Source organism: Nicrophorus vespilloides, unplaced genomic scaffold, assembly GCF_001412225.1.
Source record: "Nicrophorus vespilloides isolate i.1.1-1 unplaced genomic scaffold, Nicve_v1.0, whole genome shotgun sequence".
NCBI classification, from domain to species: domain Eukaryota; kingdom Metazoa; phylum Arthropoda; class Insecta; order Coleoptera; family Silphidae; genus Nicrophorus; species Nicrophorus vespilloides.
The window spans coordinates 1-16,761 of record NW_017099604.1 but is presented as its reverse complement, the minus strand read 5'-3'; the positions used below and the strand labels follow the sequence as shown (position 1 = coordinate 16,761).

The 16,761-nt window shown below is 34.8% G+C and overlaps 1 protein-coding gene across 1 annotated transcript in view; it reads left to right on the top strand.

The window, feature by feature from the left end:
* LOC108564848 (microtubule-associated protein futsch-like) overlaps window positions 1–16,758 on the top strand; it is a gene marked incomplete at its 3' end in the record, with an annotated part of 48,885 nt that extends 32,127 nt beyond the window's left edge. Inside the window, exons 3-6 of the mRNA XM_017924018.1 lie at window positions 5,436–5,534; window positions 11,073–11,245; window positions 11,316–11,879; window positions 11,947–16,758. Of these exons, the coding sequence (XP_017779507.1) occupies window positions 5,436–5,534; window positions 11,073–11,245; window positions 11,316–11,879; window positions 11,947–16,758 (5,648 nt within the window). The remainder of the gene's footprint in view (window positions 1–5,435; window positions 5,535–11,072; window positions 11,246–11,315; window positions 11,880–11,946) is intronic.
* Window positions 16,759–16,761: the final 3 nt, after the last annotated feature.

Genomic DNA, 16,761 nt, shown 5'->3' with positions numbered 1-16,761 from the left:
AAATTGATAAAAGCTGCGGTTTTATAACTATCAAATTTGATTGAGTTTCTTTCAACTTTCTAACTTTAAACTCCCAAGAAACAAACAATGCAATGTTAAAATCTGATTTAATTCATTTTCCTGAACAAAAAGTTAAAAAATTTAAAAATTTGATCTAATTATTTTCCTATTTACTTTGACTATATTTCTTAACATAAATACAAATTGATAAAAGCTGCGGTTTTATAACTATCAAATTTAATTCGCTTATATACTTTTCTTGAGATTCTTTCAACTTTCTAACTTTAAACTCCCAAGAAACAAACAATGCTATGTTAAAATCTGATTTAGTTCATTTTCCTGAACAAAAAGTTAAAAAAAATCAAAATTTGATCTAACTATTTCCTTATTTACATTGATTACATTTCTTAACATAAACACAAATTGATAAAAGCTGCGGTTTTATAACAATCAAATTTAATTCGTTTGTATACTTTTCTTTAATTTCTTTCAACTTTCTAACTTTAAACTCCCAAGAAACAAACAATGCAATGTTAAAATCTGATTTAATTCATTTTTCTGAACAAAAAGTTAAAAAAAAATCAAACTTTGATTCGCTTATATACTTTCCTTCAATTTCTTTCAACTTTCTAACTTTAAACTCCCAATAAACAAACAATGCAATGTTAAATTCTGATTTAGTTCATTTTCCTGAACAAAAAGTTAAAAAATTTCAAAATTTGATCTAATTATTTCCCTATTTATATTTCTTAACATAAACCAAATTGATAAAAGCTGCGATTTTATAACTATAAAATTTGATTCGTTTATATAATTTTCTTCAATTTCTTTCAACTTTCTAACTTTAAACTCCCAAGAAACAAACAATGCACCTGCATTGTTCTCTTACCGAAGCCCGGATCAAGATGAACGAAGCTATAACTCTTCCCTGTGCATAATTTATTTATATAACTACGATTGGGTCGAGTGCAAAACGCCTGGAATTAGAAAGGAGGGAGAGAAGAGAAGAAATTTTCCGACGCTCTTATCTTTATGTACGCCCTCCAGCCATTCAGGTCATAAAATTTTATATATATATTTTTTGCTTCCTCAGAGGGGAAGAACGCCCCTATTCCACAATGCGAATGGGATATTCTACATTACAAATCCATTAATAATTAAACCTGTACCACCCTAATGTACTGCTTCCCAACTACTGCGAATTCCCCTTGGCATTTCCCAACTTGTCCCTAAGACTTGCACAACGTACAATTTATTGTTAGAGCTCTCACATCTTCCTTTTTAATCATACTATTAGATTATTTACGAATTTAATCCATCGGATCTTTTCATGTATCTTAGAAACGTTTTTATACTTAATACTACTTTTGTGCAGCTAGTAAACATCAATTTATACAATTTATCCCAACAAATTTTAAGAACTTAATACAGAAACAAACATAGTTTATTCACATTTATTTGTAAGATCAAATAACAAATTCTTACTTTTATTATTTGCAAATTGAACCCAATACTAATGATAAACTAATATGAACTTTAGTACTTTATACAACTTGCATAAACTACTTAGTTAGTAGTTGCATAATTCACTAGTGTGAAACTATTGTACGTTTCATCACTATTAGACCTCTTACTGTTAACTACACTATTATATTATTTACCAATCTTCTTGGTATAAATTCATCTAATTAATCCCAAATGTTACAAGTTAAACAACACGAATATATTACTTCGTTCGCAGTTGTTCACTTACGTTGCATATTTACTTCACTAATGTGAAACTATTCTATTAATAATGCTGTTCCTCGAAATGCGAGTTCCAAGTAAATATTTAACGAACCGCTCCTAATGTACCAATTTACTTCTATGCAGCAGGAAAATGCACTTATCATTAACATTTTTAAAAACTCGTTTACGGTAACAACGCTCTTTAATTTATTGAATCCGTTAATTTTTATGTGATTCGAATGCATTTTCAGCTATGAACCAATAAAAATAAGTTTATTCGAACAAATTAATCTGTAAAATAGTTTTTCAGTTTCAATTTCATCATGAAATTTCACAAATTATAAATATAAAACTGTATGCAAATTTGAGTTCTAATCTAATTGACTACAACCTTAACAAATCCAACCTAACCTAACTTTATACGTTATATAACCTCACTTTATAGTTTAACTAATCGATTTTAAAATTGTGATGATATTTGCTGAAATTTTAAATATAAAACTTTATGCAAATTTGAGTTCTAATCTGATTGACTACAATCTTATCTAACCCAACTTAATAAATTACCTAACCTAACTTAATACGTTACATAACCTCACTTTATAATTTATGTAACCTAACAAATATAACATAATCTAATCGATTTCAAAATTGTGATGATATTTGCTGAAATTATAAATATAACACTGTATCCAAATTTGAGTTCTAATCTAATTGACTACAACTTAATAAATTACCTAACCTAACTTAATACTTTACATAACCTCACTTTATAGTTTATCTAACCTAACAAATACAACATAACCTAATCGATTTCAAAATTGTGATGATATTTGCGAAATTATAAATATAAAACTGTATCCAAATTTGAGTTCTAATATAATTGACTACAACTTAATAAATTACCTAACGTAACTTAATACGTTACATAACCTTACTTTATAGTTTATCTACCCTAACAAATATTACATAACCAAATTGATTTGAAAATTGTGATGATATTTGCTGAAAATATAAATACAAAACTGTATGCAAATTTAAGTTCTAATCTAATTGACTACGACCTTATCTAACCCAACTTAATAAATTACCTAACCTAACTTAATACGTTACATAACCTTACTTTATAGTTTATCTAACCTAACAAATATAACATAATCTAATCGATTTCTAAATTGTGATGATATATGCTGAAATTATAAATATAAAACTGTATGCAAATTTAAGTTCTAATCTAATTGACTACAAACTTATCTAACCCAATTTAATAAATTACCTAACCTAACTTAATAGGTTACATAACCTCACTTTATAGTTTATCTAACCTAACAAATGGAACATAATCTAATCGATTTCAAAATTGTGATGATATTTGCTGAAATTATAAATATAAAACTGTATCCAAATTTGGGTTCTAATCTAATTGACTACGACTTTATCTAACCCAACATAATAAATTACCTAACCTAACTTAATACGTTACATAACCTCACTTTATACTTTATCTAACCTAACAAATACAACATAATCTAATAGATTTCAAAATTGTGATGATATTTCCTGAAATTATAAATATAAAACTGTATGCAAATTTGAGTTCTAATCTGATTGATTACAACCTTATCTAACCCAACTTAATAAATTACCTAACCTAACTTAATACGTTGCATAACCTCACTTTATAGTTTATCTAACCTAACAAATACAACATAACCTAATCGATTTCAAAATTGTGAAGATATTTGCTGAAATAATAAATATAAAACTGTATGCAAATTTGAGTTCTAATCTGATTGACTACAACCTTATCTAACCCAACTTAATAAATTACCTAACCTAACTTAATACGTTGCATAACCTCACTTTATAGATTATCTAACCTAACAAATATAACATAATCCAATCGATTTCAAAATTGTGATGATATTTGCTGAAATTATTAATATAAAACTGTATGCAAATTTGAGTTCTAATCTAATTGAACCAAACCCAACTTAATAACTTACCTAACCTAACTTTATACGTTATATAACCTCACTTTATAGTTTATCTAACCTAAAAAATACAACATAATCTAATTGATTTCAAAATTGTGTGATATTTGCTGAAATTATAAATGTAAAACTGTATGCACATTTGAGTTCTAATCTAATTGACTACAACTTTATTTAACCCAACTTAATAAATTATCTAACCTAACAAATACAACATAATCTAATCGATTTCAAAATTGTGATGATATTTGCTGAAATTATAAATATAAACCTGTATACAAATTTGAGTTCTAATCTGATTGACTACAACCTTATCTAACCCAACTTAATAAATGACTTAACCTAACTTAATACGTTACATAACCTCACTTTACACCTTATCTAACCTAACAAATATAACATAATCTAATCGATTTCAAAATTGTGATGATATTTGCTGAAATTATAAATATAAAACTCTGATTGACTACAACCTTATCAAACCCAACTTAATAAATTACCTATCCTTACTTAATACGTTACATAACCTCACTTTATAGTTTATCTAACCTAACAAATTTAACATAATCTAATCGATTTCAAAATTGTGATGATATTTGCTGAAATATTGGATGAAATTAAAAATGTTTTAGAAACAATTACATTGTTGTGGAGTATAATTGAATTTAACGTGTAGTATAAAAATGGTTATGCACTTGGAACGAAAAGTAATTTGAAAAAAGTCTAAAAATAATGAACGCCGTGTATCGTACTAATCCAGGCCATAACTCGGGTTGCAGAGTAATCCCCGACCCGCTGCATTATGAGAATTTCCATTAGGAAAACTAAACGTAATGAGGCGCGTATGGAGGAATCTTCCATTGGGATGTGGGATTAAAGCGCGTGCATTATTTAGATTTTCTTTTGTCAGTTGCTTAATTAAAACTTAATAAACAAAAAAAAAAAGAACGGACCGGTTTAATCTCGGGGCTCTTCCACTCTCTGTGCATACGATATAAGCGACTTTGCTTGGAAGAGCAACATGGCACAAGACCAGAATACATAATGAACGTTGGCTACGCGAAACAAGGGAATTTACAATGTCGGATTATTCGCGTTTCGCAAAACCTTGAAGACCCTTAAACTCATCCGTAATGAGCGATTATTTTCTGTGAAAAAAAGAAAATAAGTGTTATTTTTGGGTGTGCCGTAAATAAGGGTGTGAATAACGTTCAGCGGAGCTCGTAACTCCTCACACTATGATCCACCCCAAGCGTCTGCGTATTCTATTTATAATATTACCGCTCTCCTAGGGGATGCATAGATCACGTTAAACTCACGCCGCTAAACTCATCCAGTAAATCATTTACTGGGAAATATTTACAGGACAAAGTATCTTTTAATCCTGGGTGCAGACAACACTTCCAACGTGATTTACAACGTATGGAATAAAAATGAAATTCGCAAAATTAATTTCGTTTTTCCCCTTTGATTTCTCCACGCAACACATCGAAAACTTTTCCAATTAAACTCGGGGAATTGTAACAACAAATACGTCCGAAATTCTAATAGGAAAATTTCAATGCAATTGTTTCCTTCAAACTCACGTCGCAATTTGTCAATAGCGTCCGTCGCATAATTAATCGCATAACTGAATCTGCATTTCAAATCTGCTTTGAGATTTTCAGAAATAATTTGTTCATGTTTTCATAAATTTGTTTCTTTTTTTTTCAGGATTATTGTCCTGGGATGTGAACAGTTGCTTGGTCGATCTGGAGAAGGAGTTGAAGATTATCACAGATTTAGCGCTCGATGGAGAGGAGGCGAGATATGGTAAGTCGCTCCATTCATTCCAGCCTTGATTAAGCTGCTCCTTTTTACCCAACGTTTTTTTTTATTTGCTGCTCTTTTGACGCCCCCGAATAAGGGATGAAAGACGCGCTGAAAGCTGGAATATATATATATATCAGCCTTTAAAGGGATGTCACGGTTCCTCTTCTTCTCTTCTTTTTTTTTATTTATTTATTCGCTATTCACGGTGCGAACATCCATGAAATATTTAAATATCCGAACTGCGCGTACATCATTTCATCCCCTGCGGATGGGTTTTCAATTATTTCGTACAAAATTTAAATTATTGGGATCGATCCCGGCGATGTGCCTCGAGGGTGAATAAATGTTTCAGTTGAAATGTTTGTTTCATCCCTTGTATTTCTCTGTCTCTGTACACATATATATGTGTGTATGTGCCTATCTCTTCCATTTTATGTACGAATTCGCGTCGCCGTCGCCTATTTCCTGCATACCTCGCAGTTCCTTTGTGCTTCCTGCTCTTTCTTTCTACTTTCTGCACGAAAATATTCCTCCTCAAAGCAACTAGCGTTTTTCCTACTTTTATCTTCCTCGATTACAGCCTGCTACTCCCATTCTTTGCCTCATACCAAAACGATAAAAATCTAATGGCGCTATAATCCAATGGCAGAAAAGCGTGTTTTGCATCTAGCAAAAGGGAATACAATAGATCCTTCAATGCCTACGAATAACCCACATTGATCCCAACTTCAACATTTTATTGATATAGCATTCTAATTTAAACGTAATATTCAACATATTCAAATTGTATTAAAAAACTGACAAAATATCAAATTTGAAACAAAGTAAATTTTATTGTAGGAATTGTTACTTGCTTCTTTATAAGTTGTACAATAAATGCTCTTGGTCTGAGACAACACAAATCCTCAAAGGAGCTCATATATTTTGAGAGCCTTGTGCCGAGGAAGAGACTGCGGCAAGAACGTTTACAAATTTAAGCGAAAACTACTTTATGAGTTGCCCTACATTTTTTATACCACAGTTCAAACCAAGCTGTATATATACTATTGTATTTTATAAGACTTGACTGTAAATATTTCATAATACTTAATTTATGATGAATGAATTTATTGTTTTATAGTATGTATATACTTCTGTATTCATTGCTTCATGCCACTAATCAATAACATGCTTAAAAACTGAACCTATTTCTGTTTTTAACCTTGATGTACACCAGCATAGTTCTCAAAATAGGCACACATGTAATTATCATAAACCGTCTATTATTTTACTGAAATTAATGGATTTCTCAAACACAAATTTATGATTTTCATAACTACATAATTTAATAATCAAAATTGCAATCTGAAAATGAAAAATTATAATCTTTATAGTGGAAAATAACCAAAAGTAGTAAAGTTGGAATAATTACGACACAAATTGGTATTTCTTGTTGTATTGTGGAAAATTGGATATTAAATGAGAGAAAATAATAATTAAAAAAAAATGATGAAAGAGGCAAATCAGAATTAATCTTCTAACGAAACAAGAAGACAACAACATCTGATTGAGTATTGATTCGGATAAAGCTTTTTCCGCGCTTTCACCGCAATCTTCGAGAAATAATCCCTGCATCACTTTAAGGCTTCTCTCGGATTAATCTCGCTAACTTCGAAGATTGCAACTTTGTCTTTCATGTTTCATCGTAGTTTATATGTTGATGTATACGGATAAGCTTTAGTTGACATGTATCTCAACCAAACTTAACAATCAAAAGGGATTTAAGTTTTTGGAATTAAACATTTGAAATCCATCACAATTCCAGTTTTTAGTTGATCATTCGATCAAAATTTTAAAATAAAGATTTTTTTTTAAATTTATAAATCAATTCATCATAATTACTTATAGGAATTGAAATAAAAACTATACTAATTTATTTTTGCATTTATGAAAAAATATAAAATGTAAATGAGAAAAAAAAGTATAATTACTGAGTAAAATGGAATAAAGGTAATTGAAAAGAAAAACATAAAGAATCAGTACCGCAAGTTGCTAATGAAACCAAAGTCAGTGGAAGAAATCAGCTGGAGAGGCTTAATTGATTGCAGCTGCGTAATTCCATTAAAGCATAATGAAACGAAGCGTGGATGGAAAAATAACGTTTAAAGTTGGTTTAGTATAAATAAATCGATGGGATTGCGAGTGAAAACTAATTGGTTAAACAGTAGTTATCCAATTGAGAGCGGAGCTCCGCACGTTAACAAGAATTATCGACGAGATATAGCCCGAGTCGAAAATTCCGTGGATAATGCATGGATGCAACAGCAGAAGCTCTCCGCTCGTTTATTATTTAAACTCCGCTCGAAGAAGTTTTCCCAAATCGCTTTGCAGCTCAGTTATTCAGCGCAAACTTTTCATGCGCCCACAGAAAATAAAATTGAACAAAAATAAAGAAAGAAAAACAAGAAGTTTCGGAGGTGAAGATCGATGCTCTTCCCAAACTGCAGAGCAGAAGGAGAAAGGGACAGAGAACGTAAGATTTAATTATACTTCGCAAAGGGAAGACCCATGGGTGTGGACGTGGTGCAATTTGCATGCGCTTAACATCCCATTGTTCCATCAACGGTATGAGTAATGCATTCCGGGGCGGCAATAAAAAAAACCTCTACAACATAACAATAACTGCAAGAAGTGAAAACGAGCAACGTATTATTATTATTATTCACGCTTTGCAGCTCTCGGATTAATGTTTTAAATGAGTGCAGATGAGACGTTGCAGACGCAAATAATACCACGTTGTAATACAACTCGAATTTCGACGCTGCAACCGGATCCTTCGTAGGTATATCTTCATCATCCACGAAAATAAATCAAGTGAAAACGACGAGATATTGCGGCTCGCGTTCTTTCAAATGCCAATGTCCCAAGTGCATTTCTAATTCCGTAATGTCAAAGAACTTTATTACTTTTACGGCTACTAAAATTGGACACTTGCCATTAAGATCACTATCCTCCCATACGATGTACATATTCCATTATGCTCAACAGGGAAGAGATATTTGCATTTTATACTGGCGCGTCCACTTTTCTCACTCCACGTCTTCTCATCCTCTTCACCTTTTTTTATACTTTCTTCGCTAAACTCGTTTCAATTCGTCTGGATCTTTGCCACATGAGATAATACATTATTTTGTTTCTTCTTCTACGTTTTTTTTTATTCTGTGTATGTTGAACTTTCGTGCACGTAGACTAGAGCCAAATGTATATTTCAATTCACCGCATTCCTCCTCTGATCAAATGGAGCTTTTAGCCAAAATTTAGGAGATAGTTACTGTCCAGAAAGTAATAGTTTTAAAACATCTGCAGCTTCCAACGAGAATGCATTTAATGTTCTAGCGGCATCTGTAACGCATCCGCATTTGTACTTTATGGCTATAAACTGGAACCCATTAACATTAATTGCATGCTGTACGAACGTATTTGAATATCTCGAAAAATAATCTTCATTACCAACAACATAATCTGTTCTAGATTATAAGAACAATATGCTGCAATTCAATATGTTAATAAGATTAAGATTAACAAATCCGAATTTATATAATAAGATGAAGACCATGTTAGACTATGTTAGAAGTTAAATCAAGTAATTAATAAATTTATAAAAAGACATAACGCTGATACCTCAGTTAAGATTTAGTTTAAATTTGATAGTTCAAAATCTTTGTGTGAAATAAATGGAAATTGTCTTTGAGATTGTTCGAATAGAATAGAATGATATTTATGAGGCTCGAGTCAACGTAGAAGTGATCCTGTTTCTGAAGACAAGACAGTTCAAAGCATTGATGAGGTTGCATTCAAGGATTCCGAGTCGTTTTTGCATCAGTGTCTCCGAGATTTGAATGCAGAAATGTAGTCGCTCTTCCCGAAATTGCCCAGCCGTAAAACTGGAAAGCCTTTCAGCCTTTTGACTCGAAATTGCTTGTAAATGTCAGCCGCTTTGCATTGCTTTAAATTTACCGTTGTTCCTGTTGTTCCTTTCTGCTCCTGCGGATACTTAAAGTGCGAAATATTGCACGTTTCCCTCTTCATTTATATTACCACGAACGGCGTCCGTCTTCCCATTAAAACCATCAACGTTCACTTTAATTGAATTAATATTTCTGAGGTCAATTATTATATAATAAACAACAAATTCAACCACAAATTTATAAATTTATTCATTTCTTTCATTAAATTTACATAATTTCATAAATATAATTGTTTGTTATAGATTATTATTATTATATTACGTAAAGTATATAAATTGCAAAACACTTTAGATAATGAACTAATTTCAATACAAAAGTTATAATTATTACCTCACTGTTAAAAGTTTCCTTTCAATAGGATTATGAAATTAATTCTATTTATGTGTGCATATTGAACAAAGCAGTAAATTTCTATTTTTCTAATACGTTGAAATCTAATTGGAATACGTAACTTAGGAAGGGGATGTGATAATGTGATGCCATTAAATTTGGGTCCAAACTTGCATAGGCAAGATTATGGTATCAACTCGGCACGTTGTTCGACGTCAATTCAATGCCTCAGCATGGAGTTTCAGGTTGGACCCGAAAACTCTTAGTCATCGCGTTATCCGGCTGACAGATAATTGCGAATGTCGTGTACAGTTTGCGTTTTTGTGGTACGGCTATATATAGGTTTGTAGTGAGGTATTCATTACGAGTCTTATGCATATTTAATAACAGCACGGTCTGGTGCTCACGTGCATACACACACTCTGATATATCCACATACAAAAGCCGTAGGGGAGAAAAATAGATTCGAATTCGCACGGTCAATTCATCCATTCACGTTCGTAATCCCGAGGAATTATAATCGCTTAGGTCAGGGGTCATCTAAATTAATGAATCCGTCTCGTTCCACGTCGATCGTCCATCGAATCAATATTTGCGCGGCATTGGGATAGGCTTAGAGAACCTAATCTTGTTATAGGCGTACGAGGGTGAAACAATAAAACCACGATGAAAGGGAACAAAAAAAAAATGAGGGTGATGAAGAAAAAAAAAGTAGTTGTAGTAGTAGCACCACCTATATTTCTCCGTTAAGATTTTGCAGCGTGTCAGCGAAAATGTATTGTGTGTGGTGGTTCGAGGGGATCCTCTTAAATCTTGCAGAGATGGCGGGGCCTCTCGTGAGAGACCACTTTTATTATACGGCACTACAGAACAACCAGTGCCGGATTTAGGTGGCGTCTGGAAGGGTGAAATATTATGGTTCTGTATTGCGAGTACGTCTCTGGTATACGATTGACTAATTGGATTTAATTCGAACGTGATTTCGGCATAAAGAGAAACTATTGGATCGAATTCGCAGTTCCGAGCGAACGGTTTATTTACCAGAGACATGAATGTCTTCATAAAGAACAATCAAACGAATTAAATGTATCTATTTTATTGAAACTAAAAAAAGTAGTGAATACGTAGAAAAAGTACAATTTATAAACGATTAATTGTATTGTATAAATAATTCTGTATTTATTTTCTGTCTTTTTTTTAGGTGAAAGATTGATACAGTATGCATCGGAAAATTTGGTGACTGAGATCCTGATCCATCCTGCAGTGAGCACGTTGTCGCAGTGCGTGAGGAATTTGCTGAGCAGCTTCACTCGCCACAGGCACATCATTCATACCGGATACACGTTTGGAGCGAATGGCTCGTGGGCATTGCAGGTATCCTATCTCAAGAGAACAGCGCTTCAAATAGATTTGTAATAATTTGTAATGTGAAATCGATTTGCAGGATGGAACGTTCTCGCTCGCCGACTTCTCAGAGGCTTTCCAAGAGCTCGAGGTACAGCGCGTCATCAGAGCGTACGAGAACAGCATCACCGTCGATCTGCATTGCGCCCCCGAGGGGGATTGGTCCAGGTTGCCGAAGGAGAGTTTCGCGAAGAACTGCAAGGTGCGCCTGAATCCCGTCGATGTGCTTGCCTCGGGCAGCCCATCCATCGGGAACTTCCTAAATTATATTTCTCCTTTCCTAATCCCAATGGATATTGAAACGGCGCTCGAGAGTTCCGAGGTCGTTGGCAATATCAGATTCTCGCACCCCACGCTCTACGTTTTCCCGGGAGGTCAAGGAGACGCGGCGCTTTTCGGCATCAACGGCTTCAATATGCTGTTAGATGGCGGATTCTCGAGGAAAGCCTGCTTCTGGGACTTCGTGCGGCACTTGGATCGATTGGACGCCGTGCTGCTAACCAGATTCAACAACAGCAACGTTTGCGGCATCAGCTCCGTCCTCAAACGGAAACGTCAGAACGCCGTCTATCCGCAAGTTGGCCACTTCTTTTCCAACATTCAAGTAATTACATCACAACTACGAATTAATTTCCAATTACGGCCAGAATATTAATATTATTAATTTTCAGGAACGTAAAGCGATTCTTAGCCCGGACGGCGACAAGGACAAGGATCCGCTGCTGATCAATCTTCTGGATGAAGGTCACGACATCGTCTCCAACTTGAAGCACCTGAATCTGTCTCCGCAAGCTTGCTACCGTGACTCGGAGCCGATCAACTTGTATCACAAGGTCGGCCACGGCACCCTCGACATGTACGTGCTGAGTCCTGCTAAAGAGAGCAAAGAGGTGCGAGAGTTCCTCCAGAAATGGAACAGCAACGATCAGAAACTTTTCTCGAATGTGAAGAGCGGCAAAGAGTTCACATTCCCGCTTCCAAATCTTGTGTCAATATGCGCTTTACTCGTCTGGCAACCGTCCAATCCGGATGACAACATAACCAGAATCCTATTCCCTGGAAGCACTCCACAGGCCAAAATCTTCGAGGGTCTAGACCGCCTACGCCAATTAGACTGCATTAAATATCCCGTCTGCACTGAAAAGTCCTTACAGCCGCCCACCATTAAGAAAAGCAAAGATAATATTTTAGATAAGATTATTCCCATGCAACAAAAGATAATCCCCGACAAGAAAGAGCGACCCGCCAAGGTCCAAGAGAACAAACCGAAACTGGATAACAAGATCGAGATCTCCGAGAGAATCGTGAAGAAGACTGACTCCACGGACAGCGAAAGGAGTGTGCAGCATAAGACCGAAGACAAAGTGATCAACGGAAAGTCCGAAGACAAACCTAAGCCGAAAGTGAAAGAATCCAAACCTATCAAGAAGTTGGACGCTAATAAAATGGCGGAACGCAAAGCTAAACCGCTTGCTGATAAGAAACCATCGCCAACTACACCCAAGAAAACTTTAAACGGTGACGCCAAAGAACCGCTCAAGCAAAAACCGAAAATATCCCCAAGCTCTACTCCCGCTAAGAGCGCCAAAGAAGCAAACAACCGCAAGGTCTTGGAATCCAAGAAACTTAAGAAGGAAACTCCGCCGAAACCGGCACCGGAGAAGAAAGAAGCTAAACCTGAGAGGAAGCCAATTTCGCGGAGACCAAAGCCCGCTCCACCAGCTACCAAAGCTTCGACCGGAAGCCCGATCAAGCGCGTCCAGAAACCAGATAGCATCGCCAAAAAGACTAAACTCGACAAAGAAGGCACAACTGACTCTAGTACTGTAAGTACCCCTTCAGCCGATCAAGAAAATAAGAAAGACATATCAAAACTCAGTCCGGAGGATATTGAGCAACTCAAGGCTCAGGAATTGGCCGATCTTAAGGAGGAACAGGAAGTGGTGCAGGAAATCGAAGCCGTTTTCCGTAAAGGCGAGGAACGCGACACCGATGATACCGAACTCAGGAAAATCAAGAACATTTCCATCGAGGAGAAAACCGATCCAGAAGAATATCTCATCGTTGAAAAAGAAGTTACCGAACCTGAACCAGCTCCAGTAGAAGCGGAAATCAAAGAAGACGAAATGCAGAAACACGCGAGAGACAGCGAAGAATCAGAAAAGCAGAGGAAGTTGAGCGCTGAAATCGCGAAACCTGAAGAGAAGATTGAAGCAATCAAGGAAGCGCAGATCACCAGCCCCGATGATAAATTTGATAGCGACAAGAAAGCGGAAGTGCTTGAATCGCAACCCGATGAAAAATTCTCGGCGACCGTTGAATCTGGAGCGACAACTGCACCCACTCTTCCCGAAGACGAAAGGATTCCACTGGACGAGATCAAGGAAGTCGAGCACGTAATTGAGGAGAAATACGTTAAAGAGGAAACCAAAGAAAAGGAAGTTCCTATCATTCAATTGCCAGCGAAAACCTTCGAACCTATCCCCAAGTTAACTCCGGTCGTCGGCATTCGTCTAGATAAGCAGACTCACATTCGAGACATTGTCAAGACCCCGGACGAAGTAGCTGATTTGCCGATGCATGAAGTTGCTGACCACTATGATTATCATCAAGATGATATGAAATCTCCCAAAGATTCGCAAAAGAAATTGGACGATATTCAAGCGCAAACGACAGCCGTAGTTAAGGAAGCGCTGCATGAAGTCGTTACCGAAACTACGAAGGAACTTGCTGAAACATTAAAGAAGACTGAAGAAAAGACTGCTACTGAACCATTCCAAAAAGACATAGTGAAAACCGTCGAAGAAACTAAGGAGGAAATCAAGGGAATTGTCGACGAAATTATTGAAGAATCCAAGGAAAACGTGCAACAGTTAATTGATGAGACTAACGCTGCAAAATTGGAATTAGAAAAGGATGCATTAAAGATGAAGGATGAACCAGCAGAGTCAAAAACTGAAACAAAACCAGAAATTGAAGAAGCCAAAGATGAACTAAAAACTCAGGACGACATCAAAGAAGTCGATGAGATTATTAGTAAAGTAGAGGTGAAAGACATTGCTGAAGAAATTAAACCAAAAATAGATGATACAGTCAAAGCTTCTACAGAAGAGAAAGAAGAAGTTGACATTAAAGAAACTGACAAACATGAAGTTGAAAAAGAATCTAAAGATATAGAAATTAAAGAAAAAGCTGAAGACACACAACCAGATGAAGATTCAGTAGATACAACAGAAGCTGAGAAACAAGATGAACATGAAATAACAAAGGAATCTGCAGACTTAAAAGTCGTAGATACTGATAAAATTGAAGAAGTTAAAGAGGAAATCACAAAACCTGAGAAAGACGATGAAGAGAAAGAAAAACAAGACTTAGATAAAGAACCTGTTTCCGATATTAAGGACAAGGAAGTGGTGGAAGAGATTAAAGGAGAAGACCAGAAAGATCAAGAAATTGTTTCTTCGGTTACAACAGACAAAGAGTTTACATCTGAGAAGAAATTACAAAAGGAAGAAAAAGAACTGGATGATAAAGAATCCAAAGACGAAGAACTACCCTCTGAGGTAAAGGATACAAAATCAATTGAAGATGCTAAAGATATTGAGGATACCAAAGATAAGGAGTTTCAACTGCAAGAATCCAAAGATATAGAAAAGGCAGTTTCTGTACAACAAGACAAAGAGGAGAAAGATGACTCGGATGTGAAAGAGACTAAAGACAAAGATCTGCATGAAGTAAAAGATCAAGAAAAGCCAGCAGAATTACAAGAATCTAAGGATACTGACATTAAAGAAACTAAATCAGAAGATTTAGTTTCTGAAACTGTATGTGAATTGGAAATCAAACCAATTAAAGTTGAACCAAAAGAGATCGAAGGTGTTCTGCTTAAAGACAGCACCATGACAGTGGAAGTAAAGAAAACTAAAGAAGAAGTTGAGGAATCTTTAGAAAAAGAAGCTGCATCAGATATTAAAGATCTGAAAGATGAGTCTGATGTTAAGAGTGCTGTTATTCATGATGATGAAAAGCAAATTGAAACTCAATTAGAACAACTTGAAAAAGTTGATGTTGTTCCTGAACACAAAGAAGACAAGGAAGAAATGAAAAAAGCTGATATTCAACCAGCTAAAGATGCTTCTGAAGGTCTTGAAAAGGAATCAGAAAAACAAGAAGAAATTGTTAAACCTGCTGAAACAGAAAAAGTCGTATGTGAAATAGTTAAAGAGAAAGATCTTCCAGAAAAAATGGATATTTCCAAGCCTAAGGAATATGTAGTTGAAGAAACTAAAGATGAAGACAAACCTGATATTAAAGAATATGTATTTGCCAAAGTCGATTCGAAAATTGAAGATAAAATGAAAGAAGATGAAATCAAACAAGTTGAATCAGAAGTTAAAGATGAAAAAACTAAACCCGAAGATATCCAGGATTTAAAACCATCTGTAGTTGTCGATGATAAAGCAGATATGAAACAGATGGAAGTCAAGGAAGATGTTTTAGAATCTAAAGAAACTAAACCAGAATTGGCTGAACCAGAAACCAAAGAAGTTGAGACTAAACCCGACATGAAAGAGAAAGATGTTAAAGAGGACATTTCCATTTGTAAATTGGAAACTAAAGAACAAGTCGTTGAAACTAAAGATTTAAAATCAGAATTGGAAACTAAAGAAGTAAAACCAGAAATGGAAATAGAAGAAGATATTCCAGAAAAGAAAGTGACAAAAGAAGTTGTCGAAGTAAAAGCTGAATCAGTAGTTGAATCAAAGACATCGGAATTAGATGTTAAAGGATTGAAAGACGATGAGCAAGACACTAAGATATTATTGAAATCTAAAGAAGTTACTTCAGAGAAGGAAGAAACTAAGCCACAACTAGAAACTAAAGATATTTCTGAAGGTAAAAAATCTGATGTTGATACTAAAGAGTATCTTCCGGAAAAGGAAGAAATTAAAGCAGAATTGGAAACAAAAGAAAAAGTCTGCGAGTTGAAAGATATGAAACAAGAATTGGAAACTAAAGAAGAAGTAATGGAAAAGAAAGAAGAGAAACCAGAAATGGAAATCAAAGTAGATGTCATGGAGAAGAAAGATACTAAACCAGAATTGGAAACAAAAGCAGAAGACATTGGCGAAAAACAAATTAAAGAAGAATTAGAAACTAAAAAAGAAATAATGGAAGAGAAAGATGTAAAACCAGAATTGGAAAGTACAGAAGAAGTTATGGAGAAGAAAGACACTAAACCAGAATTGGAAACTAAAGAAGAAATCGTTGAGAAGAAAGAAATTAAACCAGAATTGGAAACTAAAGAAGTCGTAGAGAAGAAAGATACTAAACCAGAATTGGAAACTAAAGAAGAAGTCACAGAGAAGAAAGATACTAAACCAGAATTGAAAGCTAAAGAAGAAGTCGTAGAAAAGAAAGACACTAAGCCAGAAATGGAAACTAAAGAAGAAGTCGTAGAGAAGAAAGATTCTAAGCCAGAATTG